The following is an 18,192-nucleotide window of genomic DNA, read 5'->3' as shown; positions in this document are numbered from 1 at the left end:
GGAATCTGGACTAGCAACCAGCAAAATGACCATTAAAAACTCCTGTTTATAGGAAATAATCACAGAACTACCCTTTATGTCTCAGTTCAGCAAAAATACCATTGTTTGATATGAAGATTTTGGAACTGAAAAATGGAGAAGGCTTAGATTTGTATTTTATCAAAGGTGTAAAATACTGAAAATTTAGAAGACCATCAATGGCTCTGTTATAAAAACATGAGGGCTGCAAGAATAAGCTTTACTGGTAACATAGAATTAGAAGGCATCATAAAACCAGAGTGCTGGGTATCCTAGGTGATGAATCAGATGACACTCAGAATTTCAGTAACAGATGTGAAATAAAATCCAGTAATACACATTCAAGGGTCATGCATGTGTAGATTAATAAAAAATAATTATGCTATAAGATGTTTCTAAATTTGAAAAATTGTAACAAAGGAAGGATTTGAATGCAATTGTCATGAAGACCATTATAAACTGCCAGTATAACAGGACTGAAAAAGTAAAATGTGATCTTCCAAAGTACCAGGAGGAGTATTTCTACTAAAAGAATAGCATCACTCACTAAGTGTTAATATAATACCAGCAACTCATGCTGAGAAAAAGGTGGATTTGTTACACAGGAAGTGCAAAGAAAATCTACAGATTGACCTGGGTAACAGGAAACATAGCACATGCCAGGAGAGTAAGATAGCTTGGCTTGTCTATAGAGGTAAGATAAAGGCTTTAGGAGGTCAGAAATGTTGTCTGTAGGATGCTGTTAGAGAAACGGACACTAGCACCACATACACTGGTAAACTAGACTGTTCCAAAGCATCTGTTTGACCACTGCCCTGCTGCTCAACTACCTGAGCAGTATAAACACAGTTAATAGAAATAAGTGAATAGGAAGCATTGTTCTCATTTAATAATTTTCATGATGCTCAAATTACAAAGGTACACATGAAGGAGCTGTAATAACAGCACGCTTAGCTAAAGAAATCAAGTCTTGGCAAAACTATTGCAAGGATGGTGACAGGAAGGGGCAGAGGGGAGGAATACATCTGTGAAGCCATTGGTTGCCTTATCCAACTCTTCCTTCTCCTCCTCGAGCAAGAAACAAACCTTCAACACACCACAACCTAATTTTTCAGAAAATCACCAACTAGGCCTTATTTTTTGTTTCTTTGCCAAAAAATGATCCATTGTGATTATGGTTTAGTGGGAAGGTAAATTTTCTGAATAAAACCATAAGCCAATTTCAACTTGGAAATAACACCAGCGATCAATGTCCATCACAAAAGTAAAATGTCAGGCAGACTGAAGTTTTCATGATACTTGAGTGTCATTGAAGGAGAAAAGTGTAAAACTGGGGTAATTTTTTTTAAGTCCTAGTGGTCAAACAGAAGCCAGGGCTGATGGATCGTTATATGCTCACAACTCATCATCTACCCAGGACACACCAGCAGAGCAACCAACAGTGACGTATTTGTAAAATGTAACTTTATTCCCTGTACTGATTGCTTTTTATTGTCCTTCTTACTCAGTTCCTTTTTACTTTTGTTGCTAATCAGACTTCTCCACTTGATGAAGTGTGATCTAAATCTTCACATTTTGGTCATGCAATGAAGTTGAAGGAAGGCCTGCATGCCCTGTTTTAAGGGAGTCCTATTACTCTCATAAAATTATTTAAAGAAGAATTCACGACAGGATTTCTTTCAATGCTTAAGCACTGAGAAGAAGAGTAGATTCTCTGTGACAAAGTTACCAAGGGATTTGTTACATCGTTGGTTTGTCTCATGAGCTCTGCTCGCAGCAGATGCTGACCCCTGCAGTCATAAACGCAACCCAACAACAGAATAGTGATTCAAGCTTCTTTTGAGACAGAAAGCATCACTTCACTGCATGTCGCAGCTTGACAATCAGTGGAGGTGCAGCTTCTCACTTGCTGGAAGGCCCTTTTAAAGAGGAGGCATGAGAGTAAAAGAAGCCAAACTAGACATTGGCATCGACATTGACCTCCCAATCTTATGCAAGAAACATGATCATTTTCCAAAGACTTCCTATTTTTAACCTCCCAACTACTGTGCAACCCCAAATACGCTACACACTATGCAACAGAAATTCAGAGAATTCCATGCCTGTGCCCTAAAGAAAGTACAGCTTTTCAACTGTGATGGCTAATTAAAAAAAACAATCACTTCTACCTATTTTGTAGAAATCTACAAATTTTGTCTCCTGTATGGTCTTGCACCATATTTTGTATGCTGTTGGTTATCTAGTTTGCCCCCAACATCAGTATGTATCAGTCATACTTTTAGCTCATGAATTCACTCACACAACTCTTCTCATCGCCCTTCAGGTTAATAATCTAGCCTTGAAATTGAACGGAAAGTCTCCTTTTTGCTAATCTTCCAGCCCAGTTACTCAAGCCAGTGATGACTGTTAATGTTCCACAGCTCCACAAACCAGGTCTATTTAATCACTCACACAGCTTCTGGTTCGCCTTTAAGGATTCTCAGCAATTGACACATACATTTATCCACAATCTATTTCACACCCATGACTGCACAAACCTTCCCAAGAGCCTCCTTCTCTGAAGAAGAAAGTGCAGCTTGATTACAAGCCACCTCTGTATTTTATTTCAACAATGAAAGTTGGCGGGTCGTGGGGGAACTGCTTGAGTTTATAGCCACAAGCTGGCAAACACCGGAGAAGGTGAAGTGCTAAATCACTCCACCTCCTCCTCGCATCCTGGATGCCTGCCCTAGCAAAAATAACTTTGGGAGCACTCCCCTGGTACAGAAGGAGCCAGCAAGACATTTATGAGGTGGGATAATTCAGAGGGCAGGCTAAAAAAATAGAAACCAATAAAAATAAAAATCTTTTTCCCAGTCCAAACCAATTCCTCGATCTGCTTCACTGTGTAGCTACATGAACAGTCCTGTCACACAAAAAAAGCAGAAACAGTGCTTGAGCTTGTATAAACAGTGCTGCATCTGAATATCAAGAAAAAGATAAAAACACAACTGAACAACCAGTTGAAAAATAAGAAATGGAAAAAAAATTATTCTCAAAAACTGGGGAAAATTTGTTCTGTGCAAGGGACTGCCACCAGCTCACTACATGGATTGAGTCTAAATATTGTTTGAAGGCATGCTTGCCCAAAAATGAATTTAATTTTTAATAGAGCAGCTAGGAATATAAAAGCACGTGAGATTGCAAACAAACTGCTGAGGTAATGGAACTTGAAGATGTTCCCACACATTTCAAATTCAGCCTAACTGCAGAAGGGAAATTCATCAATGACACCTGGCATCCAGTGAAGGCCTCTAGCCCATAAAAATAAATTTGTTACAATGCTTTGTTTCACATCAGCCATGAAGTGCTGTTGACCAGGTCTAATTGCTACTGTGACAAAGTAAACAAAAGTGAAATGAAGGAGCCAAAGGACACATGAGAATCTCCATACACAGCTCCAGGATTTTGTTTTGCCCTGTATTTTAGATAAAACACAATACAAAAGAGTCACTCAATACCTTTAAAGTCACATCACTCAGAGGCCTCCTCAATAACATGCTAGTACCTCAGGTTAAACAAAGATTTGTGTCAAGAAGAGCATGCTAAGGACAGGTGATGGAATGAGGTTCATTCCTGATTATCTTGACTTGTGTTTTTCTTTAAACTCACAGTTCAGAAATTATTTCAGCAGAAAAATAGTTGGAAATAGCATTTTCAGAAAATTAAACAAGGTACTTGGGAATTAAATCCACAAAAGGATTAAAGCAGCTGCTCTGCCTTTGCCTCTCAGTTTTGCTTGTACTTGACACTCATTGTACCTCCTTGTCATAGAAGACAACTCAAAGAAAAGCTGTGCTATATTCAAACAATAATTACAGCAACGACCACCACGAAACCAGCACAATTCCTGTCTGGAATCCCTTCTGTTAGTCTGGAACACACTAACAGAAGTGGGAGTCGCAACGCCTTTGAAAAAGGTTCAGGACCCAAGAGGAATTTGTTCACAAAACCATGACTTGCAGCTGAAAGCAATGTCCCTTGGGTCAATATTGGGGCCAATACTGTTCAACATCTTTGTCGGTGACACGGACTGTGGGATCAAGTGCACCTTCAGCAAATTTGCTGACAGCTCCAACTGCACGGTGCAGTCAACATGCTGGAGGGAAGCGATTTCATCCAGAGGGACCTTGCCAGGCTTGAGAGTGGCCAAATTCAAAACTCATGAAGTCAACAAAGCCAACTGCCAGGTCCTGCACCTGGGTCGTGGCAATCCCAGGAACACCAACAGGTTGGGCAGAGAAACGACTGAGAGCAGCCCTGCAGAGAAAGACTTGGGAGTGATGGTTGATGACAAACTCAACATGTGCTGGCAGTGAGCACTTGCAGCCCAGAAAGCCAAGGAAATCCTGGGCTGCAACCAAAGGAGTATTGCCAGCAGGTGAAAAGAGGTGATTCTTTCCCTCTTCTCTGCCCTGGTGAGACCCCGCCTGGCTTATAGTTCTGGTGTCCCGACATGAGGGCACAGAACTGTTGGACAAGTCCAGAGGAGGGCCACAAGGCTGATGAGGACTGGAGTACCTGCCCTGTGAGGACAGGATGAGAAAGCTGGAACTGTTCAGCCTGGAGAAGGTTGAGTGGAGACCTCGGAGTAACTTTCCAGTATCTGAAAGGATCCTAAAGAGAAGTGGGAGAGGGCTCTTCATCAGGAACTGTAGTGATGGGACAAGAAGTACTGGATACAAATTGAAAGGGGGGAAATTTCGGTTAGATATTAGGAAGAAATGTTCTACTTGTGAGGGTGGTGAGACACTGGAACAGGCTGCCCGGGGAGGTTGTGGATACCCCATATCCAGCAGTATTCAAAGCCAGGTTGGGTAAGGCCTTGAGCAACTTGGTCTAGGGGGCATCTCCCTGCCCCTGGCAGCGGGGGTTGGGACTGGATGACCTTTACGGTCACACCTGAACATTCCATGACTCCACCATCCTGCGACACCGCGGGCTGAGGCGACATCGCGCGCGCGCGCGCTCCTCACCGCGCGCGCCCCTCACCGCGCACGCGCCGTAACGGCTGTCCGGGGGGGGGGAGGATGGACGGGCACGCGCCGCCCCGCGGCAGCTCCTCCTCCCGGCCCGGCCGCGAGGGCCGCTCGCGCCGCTGCGTGACGCGCTTGCGTCAGACGCAGCCTCGTCCCGGGGCGGGGCGGGGCGGGGCCGGGCGGTAACGGCGCGACTTTTCAAAATGTCGGCGGGGGGGGCGCGGAGCGGCTGCCCCCGGGCCCGGGAGCGAGCGGGGCTGCGCCGGGGCGGGCGGCCCGGGGCGCCCTAATGGGCAACCGCGGCCCAGGCCTTCGGCAGAACCGGTAGCGCGACCCGAGGGAGAGCGGCCGGCGCCATGGCGACCTGCATCGGCGAGAGGATAGAGGTGCGGCGCGCTGCCCCTCCCGCCGTCCGTCGGGGCCGCGGGGCGCGGGCTCGTCCCGCTCCCGGCGGGTGTTCGTGGGAGCGCGATTCCTCCCGCGCCTTCGCCTCGTCCCCACGTGTTCGTGGGGAGCGGCGGCTCCGCGGCCGCTGCCATGGCAGCTGGGGGCGGGTGTATCCCGCGTCCCGGGAGCCGCGGCGGGAAGGCGGCCGGGCCGCGGCGGGCCGGGCAGCGGCAGCGCCAGTGCGAGCCGTGGAACGCGGTGCCGGCAGGAGGATGCAGCGGGGCTGGCTGTGCGGCCCCGCCGGGCCCCGCTGCCGTGCCCCGGAGAGCTCCCCCCAGGTACCCCCGGGCCGCTTCGCGGTTTGCCCGGATCTCGGGGGTGTGTGGGCTCCCCAGCCCTGGTGGGAGGGTCCGCATCGGGAGAGGCGCTCCGAAGCCTGACTGACAAAGCCCCAGGCTAACAAGGCTGGTTTGTTCGTGTTGCAGGATTTCAAGGTGGGGAACCTCCTGGGGAAGGGCTCCTTCGCAGGGGTCTACAGAGCAGTATCCCTGAAAACCGGCCTGGAAGTGGCCATCAAAATGGTAAGGCAGGCGGCCAAGGAAGTACCCGTCTCCCTAGAGACCAAATGGAAAGTTGCAACAGGTTGGGGTTATGCAGTTGGGCATTGATGTTTGAGCTGAGTGTTTGTATATAACGGACATTCAGATTAGGATTTGATCCTGAAAGATGCACCACGACCAAATAGACTTGCTAATTAACAGAAATGCTTTTTAGTATTGACTGTATTTAGCCCATCTGCCTGGCAAAATCAGAATTAGGTTTCTCTGTTTAAGTATTTCAGAAAAAAAATTATTAGTGTTAGTATTGATAATGTTAACACTTGACTACTTTCAGTTGTGGTGTTCCTCCAATTATCTGTTATACTTGTTCATTACAGATCACAAGTTAAACAATGTGAAAACTTGCTTATACTTAGAAATTTTCAGGCAAATATGCACTGAACATCTAAATTATGCTGTGATCCACTTACAGATAGACAAAAAAGCCATGCACAAAGTTGGAATGGTACAGAGGGTTCAGAATGAGGTGAAAATACATTGTCAGCTAAAGCATCCATCTATACTCGAGGTAAGAATCGTGGGGTTTGTAGAGAGGGCTATATCTGTGACTTGCTGCATAGTCTACAAAGTGGAATTTCAATTTTCCTTATTTTATGTTCCAGCTTTATAACTATTTTGAAGATAGCAACTACGTATACTTGATACTTGAGATGTGTCACAATGGTGAAATGAGCAGATACATAAAGAACAGAAAGAAACCCTTTTCAGAAGATGAAGGTGAGGTTTGTTTGTTCTGTGGAGCCTTCTGCATTAATGTTTTGGTTCACTCAATAAATATTTAATTCTAGAGGAAGAGTATTTAAAACTGCCATTAGAGTTTCTATACCTCAAAATTGTGTGGGAAGTGATAATCTAGAGATTAATTATTATTGTACATGTGTTCACTTGCATTTCTATATATATTTGTTTCTGTTTGTGCTATGTGGAGTATAAAAAAAAAATGATCTTAGAAGGCAGAGGTAGATAGAAGGTAGAGCTTACCTTTGTACTTAGAATTGTGCTGAAATGTGGTTCAAGACTGGGAAGAGGAAAGAAGAACAGGAAAACCAGCAACTTCGGCCTTTATTGCTTCCAGATGCACCTCACTGCTCACTTCTTGCTCAGTTCTTCCATCTTACCTGCTTCTCTATCAATTTCAAACCTAATTCTATGAAGCTGCTATAGATAGGGATTTTTTGCACCCAGGTCACAGGACTGGATTAAAGGGGTACTGCTATACAGGCATCATCAATTTAGCTTGTATCTGTTTCCAAAAGTGATGAGCAGCTTAGCTTTAATGCTTAAAAACATAATTTTAAAAAGTTTAGGCCAACTGAAAATATTTCCAGTCCTGTTTCCTGCATTAGATAAGTTTTCATGAATTTAGAACACAGTTGTGTCATTTTGCTTAAAGTAGAAAGGAGAAAGTTAATTCCAACTTCACTAGTCTGACACCTGAACACCCTTGTAACATTCTTTTTATTAAAAACAAAAGAAAACAGAAGCAAGATCAATAGCAGACTTAAAGCTGAGTTATTTTCAGAGCTATGACTTCAAATATAAGACTGCAACACCTGTTTTTGTTTTGATAGCGCGGCACTTCTTGCATCAGATTATCACGGGTATGCTGTACCTCCATTCCCATGGAATACTGCACCGGGACCTCACCCTCTCCAATATCTTGCTCACCAATAACATGAATGTCAAGATTGCTGATTTTGGATTGGCGACTCAGCTGAAGATGCCTCATGAGAAGCATTACACCATGTGTGGAACTCCGAATTACATCTCTCCGGAGATAGCCACGAGGAGCCCGCACGGACTGGAATCCGACGTGTGGTCTCTGGGCTGTATGTTTTACACTCTTCTCATTGGAAAGCCGCCTTTTGACACGGACACGGTCAGGAACACACTGAATAAAGTGGTGTTGGCAGATTATGAAATGCCAGCCTTTCTGTCAAGAGAGGCGCAGGACCTCATACACAGGTTACTGCGCAAAAACCCGGCAGATCGCCTGAGCCTTTCCTCAGTGTTGGATCATCCTTTCATGTCCAGGGGTAGCTCTGCACGGAGCAGAGACTTGGGAACCTCCGAAGATTCCATGGACAGTGGAAATGCCACCATCTCTACAACCTTCACAGGCTCTTCCAGCATCAGTACCAGTGGTTGCTTGAAGGAAAAGAAGAAGCTGTTAGTTGGACAGCCACTCCCAAATAAAATTACTTTTTTTCCTACAAACAAGAATTCCAGTAATAATTCATCGGGGGACAGAAGTGATTCTTTCCAGCAGTGGGGAATTCAGGGAAAGGAAATTGGTGTAAGTGGCAGGGGAAGAACCATGCAGCCTAGTGAAGAGAGGCCACATTCCCGCTACCTCCGAAGAGCCCACTCCTCCGACAGGTCTGGCACATCCCACAGCCAGACTCAAGGCATATCCAACATCACTGATCGATGTCACTCTTTGGAAGTGCTTTCCAAGCCTAAAGTAGGAACAAGGGAAAACACAGAATACTTTTCACCTGCCAACAGCTATACTGATATAGGAGAAATATTTAAGGAGAAGACTTCTAGTACTTCTGGTTCTTTTGAAGAGCAGATCTCTCCACCTGTAAAAGATCAACCACAGTAAGAATCAGTTTTTATTCAGATGAAATTTAGAGCTGGTATTGTCCATTATTGTCTTCTTTCCACGTGCAGCAAGTTGAGCATTTCTTTCCCCACGGTAATTGTAGTAGAGAGCCTTGCAGTTGTTCTTTGTAGAAGAGACAGATGAGGGGAGAAGGCATTCAAACTGCAGTTTACAAACATCTTCACTTGCTGATCTCTTTAGGTGATTTTTTTTCTTATGCTTAGAGAAGATAAAACAAAAAATCAGAAAAGATTAGGTAGTAGATTGTAAAAGTGGTGTACCAGAAAGGGAAGTGTCAATCATAGGTAATTATCTAGAAGTTAGTTCTGTACTTAGTTGTAGCTTCTGTGTGAAAATCCTGGGTTCTTTCTATAGACTTTACATCAACAGAATATCAAAAGTACCATTTTCTGTTTTGATATAAGGACTTCCATATCTTAGTTCCTGCCTTTCTCTCCACATTAACAAGTGGCATCATTTCCTATATTTTGTCTTTGCAAATCAGTTCAAGGAAAAGACAAAACAAGCACTTTTCCCTGTAGGAAAAGTAAATGGATTAGGAAATTTTTCTTGACTGTTCTCAAGTGTTTGACATAAGCAAAGTTCAGTGGGCATGTACATTCTTTCTCCTTTGAGAAATGTTTGATGAGTCAAAAATTTATGCAAATGTTAATGTAATGCTTACTTTGTTCCCCATGACTCCATAAAGCCGTGCTGAATGTAAACATGAGAGAATATTAATGTGAGTGTGGGGATTAACTTAATGGTTACCACTTTTTTACATAGTTGATTATGGGAAAGCCTCTTGCCTCTGTAGTTAGCTTGCACAGCAATCTTAAATGCAAGGTCATAAGACCTAAATTAGATGCTTTATATTCTGTGGGTTTGGGGTGGTCTTGGTGATAAGTGAGCCCTTGCCAACGGTAGTAATCATCACAAAAAGAAAGTGCAGACAGGTATAGACTATGCAGATAGAAAACCTCACAGGAGCTTAGTGTGAATTTACAGCAGATCAGTGACTCTGCAGTAACTGGTTTTGTGTGTATTCTTTATCCTTCAACATGTGGATTATATCTTGAGTTCACCTGCGCCTACATATATGTCATCATCTAAAAAGCTGGTAAAAAATCTTTATAATTTCTGGGATTGACTGTATTTTATAGAAATTCAAATTATTGTGGGTGGTAGGATTGGCATCTTTCAGCTGCGTGTTTGTTGTGCTGAGTGAGATACAGTGGGGCCATGGGTGTCATGTCATCACTGGGTCTTCTCCAAGGCTGGAGGATAAGAGCCAGATGTAAGAACAGCAGATGCTGGCAGCGTTATCATAACTTTTCATTCCATTTGGAAACTATTTTATTTTCTTATGCTTTACCCCATGAAAAAGAAACGTGTTCTGTGCTGCCTAGAGCTACAAAATGCCACCTGCATTTCCTAAATATTTGAAGTGTTGTGGTTTCTGCAGCTGTAGCATTATAACTTTTGTTGTGCAAGTGTCTTTGATGCAATCTTGGTTATGTGTGTAACTTTTTATTTTGTAGCTCAAATTATCTGTGCCCAGTGAAGCCCCAGGTTGGTTTGTTAGAGCAGAAGTCCCAGGCTGAGACGATGCAGCAGTGGCTTGGAAGCATGCAGAAAAATGGTGTGTTACTCATCAGTTGTTTACTTTTGCACTCAAGTTAGTGACTTGTAATAGTTTCAGTGGGATTTTCTATTTTTATATTTCTTTGTACATCAAATGTGAATACTAAGTTTCCTAAAACAAGCTCATTACTTTCTACTAGTATTTTAGAAAAAAAACCCAAAACCAAAAAACAAAGAGGAAACCAGAATTTTAGACCCTGACATAATTACTCAGTTGTGTAAATGTGTCAGTGTAAATGTATGACAAAATATTAGCAGGTGACTTGAAAGCCCTGTTAATTTAGTTGTGCAAATACAGCTAAATAAGAGAAGATGGGACCTCAGTGAATGAGAAAGATAATCAGGCTGCAGAAGGAGGGGTGGAGGGAAGGACAAAAGACACAGAAGGGAAGGAGGTGTTCTTTGTTGTGCATCATGTTACATCATTAACAAATAATGTAATTTAATCATAAAAATAAACCACAAATCTATTCTGGCCTTTTTTGGTTTGATATTACTGGACTCCTTCCCTTCCTGTCTACAGGGAATTGGAATCAGAGAACATATGGTCTGAATAATCCTATTTGATTTTTGGTCCCTTCTCAACTGTTCGGCCACATGGCAGAAGGAGCACAGTAGTGATGTGGGTGAGGTGAAAGTTGATCAAGGGCTTAAATATCAAAACGAGGGAAGGAGTTATAGGAAGGTTAAATATAAAAATAGTAAATACAAGGATTTTAAAAATAAAACAAGGGATTTGGAGTATGCATTTAACATTTTGAGTACCAAAACCTGTGGTTGATGGTAAAACACTAGTTAGACAAACTGGAACTTACATGAAACTCGTTACTAGTGGTTATCTGAATGGCAAATAAGCAGTCTTTCAACAGATTAAAGTAACTATTTTGTAAGAATCTATTTGAAATCTTAGTATTTTGTTTATAAATTATTTTTCTAAATTATTTGATGTATAAAAACTGAAGACCATCATAACTGAAATATAGGAACAGCTTATTTTAAGTAGCACTGGAATTTTGCTAGCAGTGACTAAAAGGCCTGATGATTTGGACTGAGGATTAGAGAAATCCCATTCTTCCCTTAAATAAGCTTTCTAAGACAATCCCTTGAAAAGCTTTTAAAGCTGTACTAGAATTTTTTCTTTCTGGCTATGACTCCTTGAATTTACAATGTCCCTTTGTGATGCTTTCAGTTCCTCTGAGACCACCTGCAGACCTGACAGGCAAGAGTAATGCACGTGGAGGTTTTCGGTACCATCTGGATGTGCAGCAGGATGCACCAAGAAATGCATGGAACACCTTAAAAGATATAAGGAATCACGATGCATCTGGTGGCTGTCCACATTCTTTAAACCAGAGAAACCCAAATAAATGCATCCCTGGAGTTCTCTGCAAAAACGAGAAAATTCAACCATCTCCTACCTGTGGCCTTTGGTCAACTCCAGAACAAAACCAAACTTGGGGCCAAGAACATTCAGCACACCAGAAACCTACACTGCGAAGTGTTGTGTCACCTCTCACTGCTCACAGGCTGAAACCCATCAGGCAAAAAACCAAAAATGCAGTGGTAAGTATCAGTTCTTAAAATGGGAACAAGTGAAGCGCTTAATATAGTGTGACTGTCTCTTAAAAATCACTTGGTAAACTAGAAACATGTTTTTGGGAAACTTAATCTAAAGTAATTTAAAATCATATTAATAAGATGCATCTTAGTTTTTGTGTAGAGAATACTTAAAACATAATGGAGCAGACCTGTCTGTGTTTGATTTGTCACTTGAGAAGCCACACCCTCAGTGACCAGGCTGATACCCTTCAGTCATCTCAAAGTGCTCTGTTGTAATAGCACTAATAACAAAAGTTACTGGAAGAAGCATTTATAAGTTTGAAGTGCTTTTAAGGAAAAAGAAAAGCATTTATTAAAGCATTTGTGGAAAATGTAAAATCTTACACTTGCGGAAAGTAAAGGTCTTTTTGTTTAACTTGTATATTTAATATATTTTAGGTGAGCATCCTAGATACTGGGGAAGTGTGTATGGAGTTTCTGAAAGAACATCGTTCACAGGAACTTGTGAAAGAAGTCCTCAGAATATCTTGCGATGGAAATGTGGTGAGTATGTTTTTGATTTCTTCACTGTTGTATAAAGGGCTTAGAGTTCATTTAGAGCTGTTTTTTGCTTTTTAAGTGATTATTTCTTTTGAAATCAAATGTTTATATATGCACAGCTGTAAACTTTCCCCTTCCATAATAAAACCATATAATATAGGGAGCAAGCGATTATTTCACAGAAAAATTGGATTTGACTTTTGGAATAGGTGAAGTATTGCTGAAAAAGTGCTGCTGTTAAATCATTACTTAGAGGAATAGAGCTTTCATGGTAAATCACAGTAATTAATTAAAATGTGTCTAATTTCCGTACCTGTTAAAAGTGCAGAGTGCTGTAGTAAGTTGCAACTTCACACAATTTTTGTTCCCTTTTTGTAGATTGCAGTTTATCATCCAAATGAAGGAAGAGGTTTCCTTCTTGATGACAGACCTCCTGCTCCTCCTGAAGGCACCTGCACGTATAGTTTTGACAACTTGCCAGGTAACCTGGAATCTATTTTAAAATTATTATGATTAATGTGATATTTTAAGTGAATCTTGTGACTTTATCCATTTAGCTATTACTTTTCAGATAACTCTGAAGTAAAACTCCTCTCAGAATTAGATCCAAACTACAGTTTAACAGGAAACTGTTTTGAAACTTCACAGGAAAGTGTAACTCACAGGTTTTAATTCCTTTTATATGGGAGCTTATAAGGACTCTCCCCTTTACAATGTAGTGTACCAAAATTAAAGCTCTTGTAATCTTTTCCTCATTCATACTGGGAGCTGTTGGTGGAAATAGGTCAGTTTCTTTAAACATACTTCTGTCAGATACTTAAATATTACTCACAACCTTCAGCTATCAAATACATAATTACTTCTCTTCAAGCTGATGCACAGTGTTTAATCTGCTAACTTCTAAAAAAGCTTTTTTTAATTTTCTTTTTTAGAAAAGTACTGGAAAAAATACCAGTATGCAGCTAAGTTTGTGCAGTTGGTGAGAACAAAAACCCCTAAAGTGACATTCTATACAAGACATGCCAAGTGCATGTTGATGGAAAATTCACCCCCTGCAGATGTTGAAATTTGTTTTTATGATGGTATGTATTCATTTTTGCAGTTATGCAAGTAGGTAAATCATGATTTTAGAGCTGCACTAAAATACTGCCTAACACTAAACAACCACCACTCCAGTCTGAAGAAAATTGTGCACTATGAACAGTTTTTTGGCCACTCTGCCTTTATTCTAGCACTTGTAGATTAGTTGATTATTTAATTCCTTACAGATACCTTCTTCAGGAAGTACATGTTGCAAAAGTGTTATTTAAATTATACTTTGTTTTTATTCATGAGCTCTTCTTTACATTTACCTTTGATAGTTAACCTACTTTGTGAGAGACATGTCCCTACCCCAAGCTTTCCATGGTTAACTGGTATCATAACAGCTCACACTGAAAGGGTTCACATTTCCTTGCAGGTGCAAAAATACATAAGACAGCTGGTATAACTCGTGTGATTGAAAAGTCAGGGAAATCCTTCACTTTGAAAGGAGAAAGCGAAGCAGGGTTGGAGAAGGAAATCCAGGCCTATATGGACCATGCAAATGAGGTAAGGTGTTTTACATAGACCTTTTCCAGTGCAAAGCAACTTCCTGAAAACTCAGCTTCCCTTTCACAAGTGGGCTTCCAATGTTGCTTTGCTTGTTTTTCATGACACTGCTAAGGAGGGAGGATGGTGTTTCTTGGAAGAGCAATATCAACATACAGGTAACAGTTAAAATGCCTCACAACCAAGACTGAGAGGAAATTCTCACTATTTTGTAAAGCAGGTTTGCCTGTCTGGTGAAAGGATTAAACACAACAGATGAAGCTGCTTAATACAACTTGAAAAATTCAGTACCATTGCAATTGCCTTGTGTGGGCTCACTTGCCACATTAAACATGTATGAAATATTTATACAGTTCTCAATTTCAAACTGTAATAAACCCCTTCTCATTTCAGGGACATCGTATATGCCTTGCACTGGAATCTGCTGTTTTGGAAGAAGAAAAAAGGAGTGGAAGTGTTCCATTTTTTCCAATAATTGTTGGAAGGTAATATCTTTCAGTTCAAAATACTGATGTATTTGAATATTTATGTGTTTATTGAATACTTATGTATTTGAAGTGGAAAACAGTTCTGCAGAAGACTTCTGCCATCAGGTGCTTTGGATGGTCCATGGTAAAATGAAGGAAGACCTAAGTCTCCTCACTTGTTTCTTTAGTCCCTTTTGGACAGACTTTTTCTCAGTTTTTCTCATTATTTTTCTAGAAAACCTGGTAATACTGAATCACCACAGGCTGTAGGACCTCCACCGTTGGACAAGACAAACTATTCAAAAGAAGTTGTGGCACTGGATAGAAATAAAGCTGCCAGTTCTACTCCAGTTCAGACTCCAAACTGTGCTCCTGTAAGTACACAAGGACACACCATATTTTACTTGAACTAATAGAATTATATTTGTATGGACATAGGCTTTTATTAGCTGTTTGTGAGCATATTGACTAGAAATGTTAACTTTGATTTCACCTAACTTTTGATATCTGAATTTAAGATCATCTGAAAAATCAGCATACTTCAAAACTTTACCACAAATATCTCCTGGGAACAGAGTTTGAAAATTGCTTACTTGTGTTAGACACAAGCACAGTCTTCAATTTGAGAGCTCTGATGTGGCCTCAGTGGTGTATGACAATTGGTATCACAAGGGTTATTGGCACTTGAGGGTGTTCTGAAATAATCAAGTGTTAGTGTGTATACAAAAACAAGGGCAAATGAAAATATACGTGTAGCCAATAAGACTTTGTGAGCAATTCCATCTGGTTTGTTTAAAAGGCCCACCAGGCTTTGGTTCCTGATAAAACTTCCTCAGCTGACTGAATTATATTGGGGTCTTGGCACACTGTATTGTGAACTTTGTTGAATGTACATCAATCTACGTTTGTTGGATCTGCATGTCTGTTTGGTTGTGTAGCTCGTGTCCCTAGTACAGAATCTGACCATTTTCACCTGACTGAAATGAACCTGATAACAGAAAGTTGTGTTCCTGTGGGGTTTTTATACTGTAATGCTGTTAAATGAAGCATAGAGGCTAATCTGTCTGTATTCATGAGCAGGTGGCAATTGACCACTACAGCTGGTACCTTATCAGGAGGATTAATGCCAAGGCTGTTAATTCTGTGCATCTCTGGGTTTTAGGTGGTGTCCTATGAAAAACCTACATTTCTGACTAACCCTGTTGAAAAGACGTGCTCCTCTGTTCATCAAACAGAATGCAGTCCAAATTCAGCCCAACTTGTCAAATCTGTTTTTGTGAAAAATGTTGGTTGGGCTTCTCAGGTGAGAAATTAATAAAGGAGGCATATGCCTATTCTCTTTTCCTATTAGATCTGAGATATGTATTTTTAAGTCATTAACTTTACATTATTGTTAAACTTGGTTTGTGAGGAATCATTCAGTTGTGCACCACAGTTTAAATCTAAAGTTTGTATGTGGAAAGGTGCTTTTAAACAAATGGCTTAGATAAATACCATGGCAAACTACATAAGTAGAAGAAAATAATAGTTCAGTATCTCAGTTACCACGATTTTCCTGTGGCTATCATTGCCTATTTCAGTGTCTTTTGTCATTTAAATTTGACTCTAGTAAAAAATTGAAAATGTTAAACTTCTCTGTTCATTATTGTAGATGCAAAGGTGTCATGACAAAGGTTTTAATAGCTTTGTACCAGATCTGTACAAGAGAAATGCATCTTCCTCTACAATAGGAAAAGCTGTTTCCTTGCAAAACCATTTTCCCTCTGCTCTTCTGTTGGATAAGCTTTAGGTTTAAAAACTGTTCTTGGCAATCCAGATAAAGTAAGCTTCCTGTCCTAACAGAAGAAGTTATCTATATATATATATTCTTTAAATTGTGTGTAGCTGTGAATTCTCACAAATGGGCCTCCTTTTAGTGTCTGGCCCTGTATAACTATTCTTTAGGAGTGGTTAAGCTAAAGATAATTCTTTATTTATCTGACATTGACAAGGATAACTAAAGCTGAGAATCTGAAACCTGAGGAAGTCTGCATGAGACTACCTCCTCCAAAGTAATATCCATGCAATCTTTATCTTTAAAAGACTGACCAAAATACCTAAGTCTCTTCAGCAATTTTAAAAGCTTTCAGCTTCCATTTTTAGAAAAGTTCGAGGTGTGGAATTTTGTATTTCTTATGCTCAAACCATAACATAACTTGTCTCGTCAGCTGACCAGTGGAGCAGTATGGGTTCAGTTCAATGATGGATCCCAGCTGGTAGCCCAAGCAGGTGTCTCTTCCATCACTTACACTTCTCCAGATGGCCAGACAACCAGGTGAGTCTGTTCCTGCCATAAAAACAGTCCAGGTAACTCAGTACAAGGCTGTTGTATGTCAGGTAACTTCATAGCCACTATTGATTTTGGTTTGTAAATATTAAACCTTAGCTTTGCCATCACTTCACAGTTGAGTAGCTTATGTAAGCTTAATAAATAAAGAGAAGCACCCATAGCTGTGACCAAATTCTGGATAAAAAATGAATAAAACAAGTTGGGCATGCATCTACTTGGTCTCCAGAGTACAGCCACTATTCCTGCATAATATTAAAAACAGGGAGGGTGAGAAAAGCAATGTTTTGAAATAACTATATTGTCATGAAATACAACAAGTTATTTAAGCATCTCAATTTTTCTATGCTGCTTTGCCTCTCTAGATATGGAGAAGATGATAAATTGCCAGAATACATCAAAGAGAAGCTGCACTGTCTGTCTTCTATTCTTGTAATGTTTACCAGTCCAGCTGGTCCTCACTGATTAAAGAAAACTGGGTGTCACAGCACAAAATCTTAATAAACTCACTCACTGACTCCCCAGTAAAGTGACTGATCTTACTCCGCTTATGCAGAAATTCTTCCAAAATCTGGTAAAAGGTTAGGAAGGGGAGGGCTGCTCTGTTTATGTGTAGCAAACTGTGTGTGAATTATCATACAAAACATTCTTTTCATTAAAGTGATGGATAAACTTGCTCAAGCAAAACTTCAAGCAATTTAGTTCTTGACTGCATTAAGTCTTTGGAAATAATCTGAATCTGTTGTATTTTTTTTCTTACTCCACTGCTTACTCAGTGCCAACAATCAAGGAAAATGCATCTGTTCAAGTATTTGTATTTGTAAATAACTTATATTTTTATGTCTTACAAGTAATATATGTAAATATGTATATGTTTTATAACTCTGTTTTTATTTTTTGTAGCAGCAGCTTAAAACGTCCCTGCACAAGCATGTTATACAAAAAAAAATAAATGCAGTGGTAATTGTCTGGATCTATTTATTTGTTTCATGGTCAAGTAATGGTTAAAGGGTAGGAATTAATAACTTTAGGTAGTTTTACCTTGTTTTACACCTTGAGTAATACTTACAGCAACTGCAGTAGCATTAACAGTAGCTTTTCTCCTATGCATTTTGCTTCAAGTGTGCTAACACTCCTGCTGATGCTTGTGTCTGTACTTAAATACTCTGACTTCCTTATTAGGCAGGAAAAGATCTTAAATGGAGTGGGATCCAAAACGGTGTTGGAAAGGGGAGGGTGAAGAGTTTCAGAGGAGCCTGGTGCTGGCGGTGTGCAAGCACAGCTCAGCTTAACTGATTCAAGCCAGTTCTCCTTATTCAGCTACTGTTTAAAAGACAGAACTTGGATTACTTTGTCATGTCCAAATCAAGGAACTAGCTTACAAATAAAGAAACTAGCACTAGGAACATCAAGA

At 40.7% G+C, this 18,192-nt stretch overlaps 1 protein-coding gene across 2 annotated transcripts; it reads left to right on the top strand.

Annotated features, from left to right (window-relative positions):
- The first annotated feature begins 5,218 nt into the window (after positions 1-5,218).
- On the top strand, positions 5,219-17,751 carry PLK4 (polo like kinase 4). 2 transcript variants are annotated; one of them, XM_032109239.1, is made up of 16 exons: positions 5,219-5,422; positions 5,909-6,004; positions 6,456-6,551; positions 6,646-6,760; positions 7,615-8,647; positions 10,193-10,293; positions 11,485-11,858; positions 12,294-12,398; positions 12,774-12,876; positions 13,328-13,477; positions 13,855-13,985; positions 14,379-14,470; positions 14,688-14,826; positions 15,615-15,755; positions 16,660-16,766; positions 17,144-17,751. In XM_032109239.1, exons 1-16 carry the CDS (start codon positions 5,393-5,395, stop codon positions 17,241-17,243), a joined length of 2,913 nt encoding a protein of 970 aa, XP_031965130.1. In that variant the 5' UTR covers positions 5,219-5,392; the 3' UTR covers positions 17,244-17,751. The 2 variants fall into 2 exon arrangements, with proteins under 2 accessions (XP_031965130.1, XP_031965129.1); XM_032109238.1 differs by lacking the exon at positions 5,219-5,422 and adding an exon at positions 5,688-5,761.
- The last annotated feature ends 441 nt before the right edge of the window (positions 17,752-18,192 follow it).

The sequence above is a fragment of the Corvus moneduloides genome, chromosome 5 (assembly GCF_009650955.1).
Source record: "Corvus moneduloides isolate bCorMon1 chromosome 5, bCorMon1.pri, whole genome shotgun sequence".
Lineage (NCBI taxonomy): Eukaryota > Metazoa > Chordata > Aves > Passeriformes > Corvidae > Corvus > Corvus moneduloides.
The sequence above is the reverse complement of the archived record's forward strand: the minus strand, read 5'-3'. Positions and strand labels throughout refer to the sequence as shown.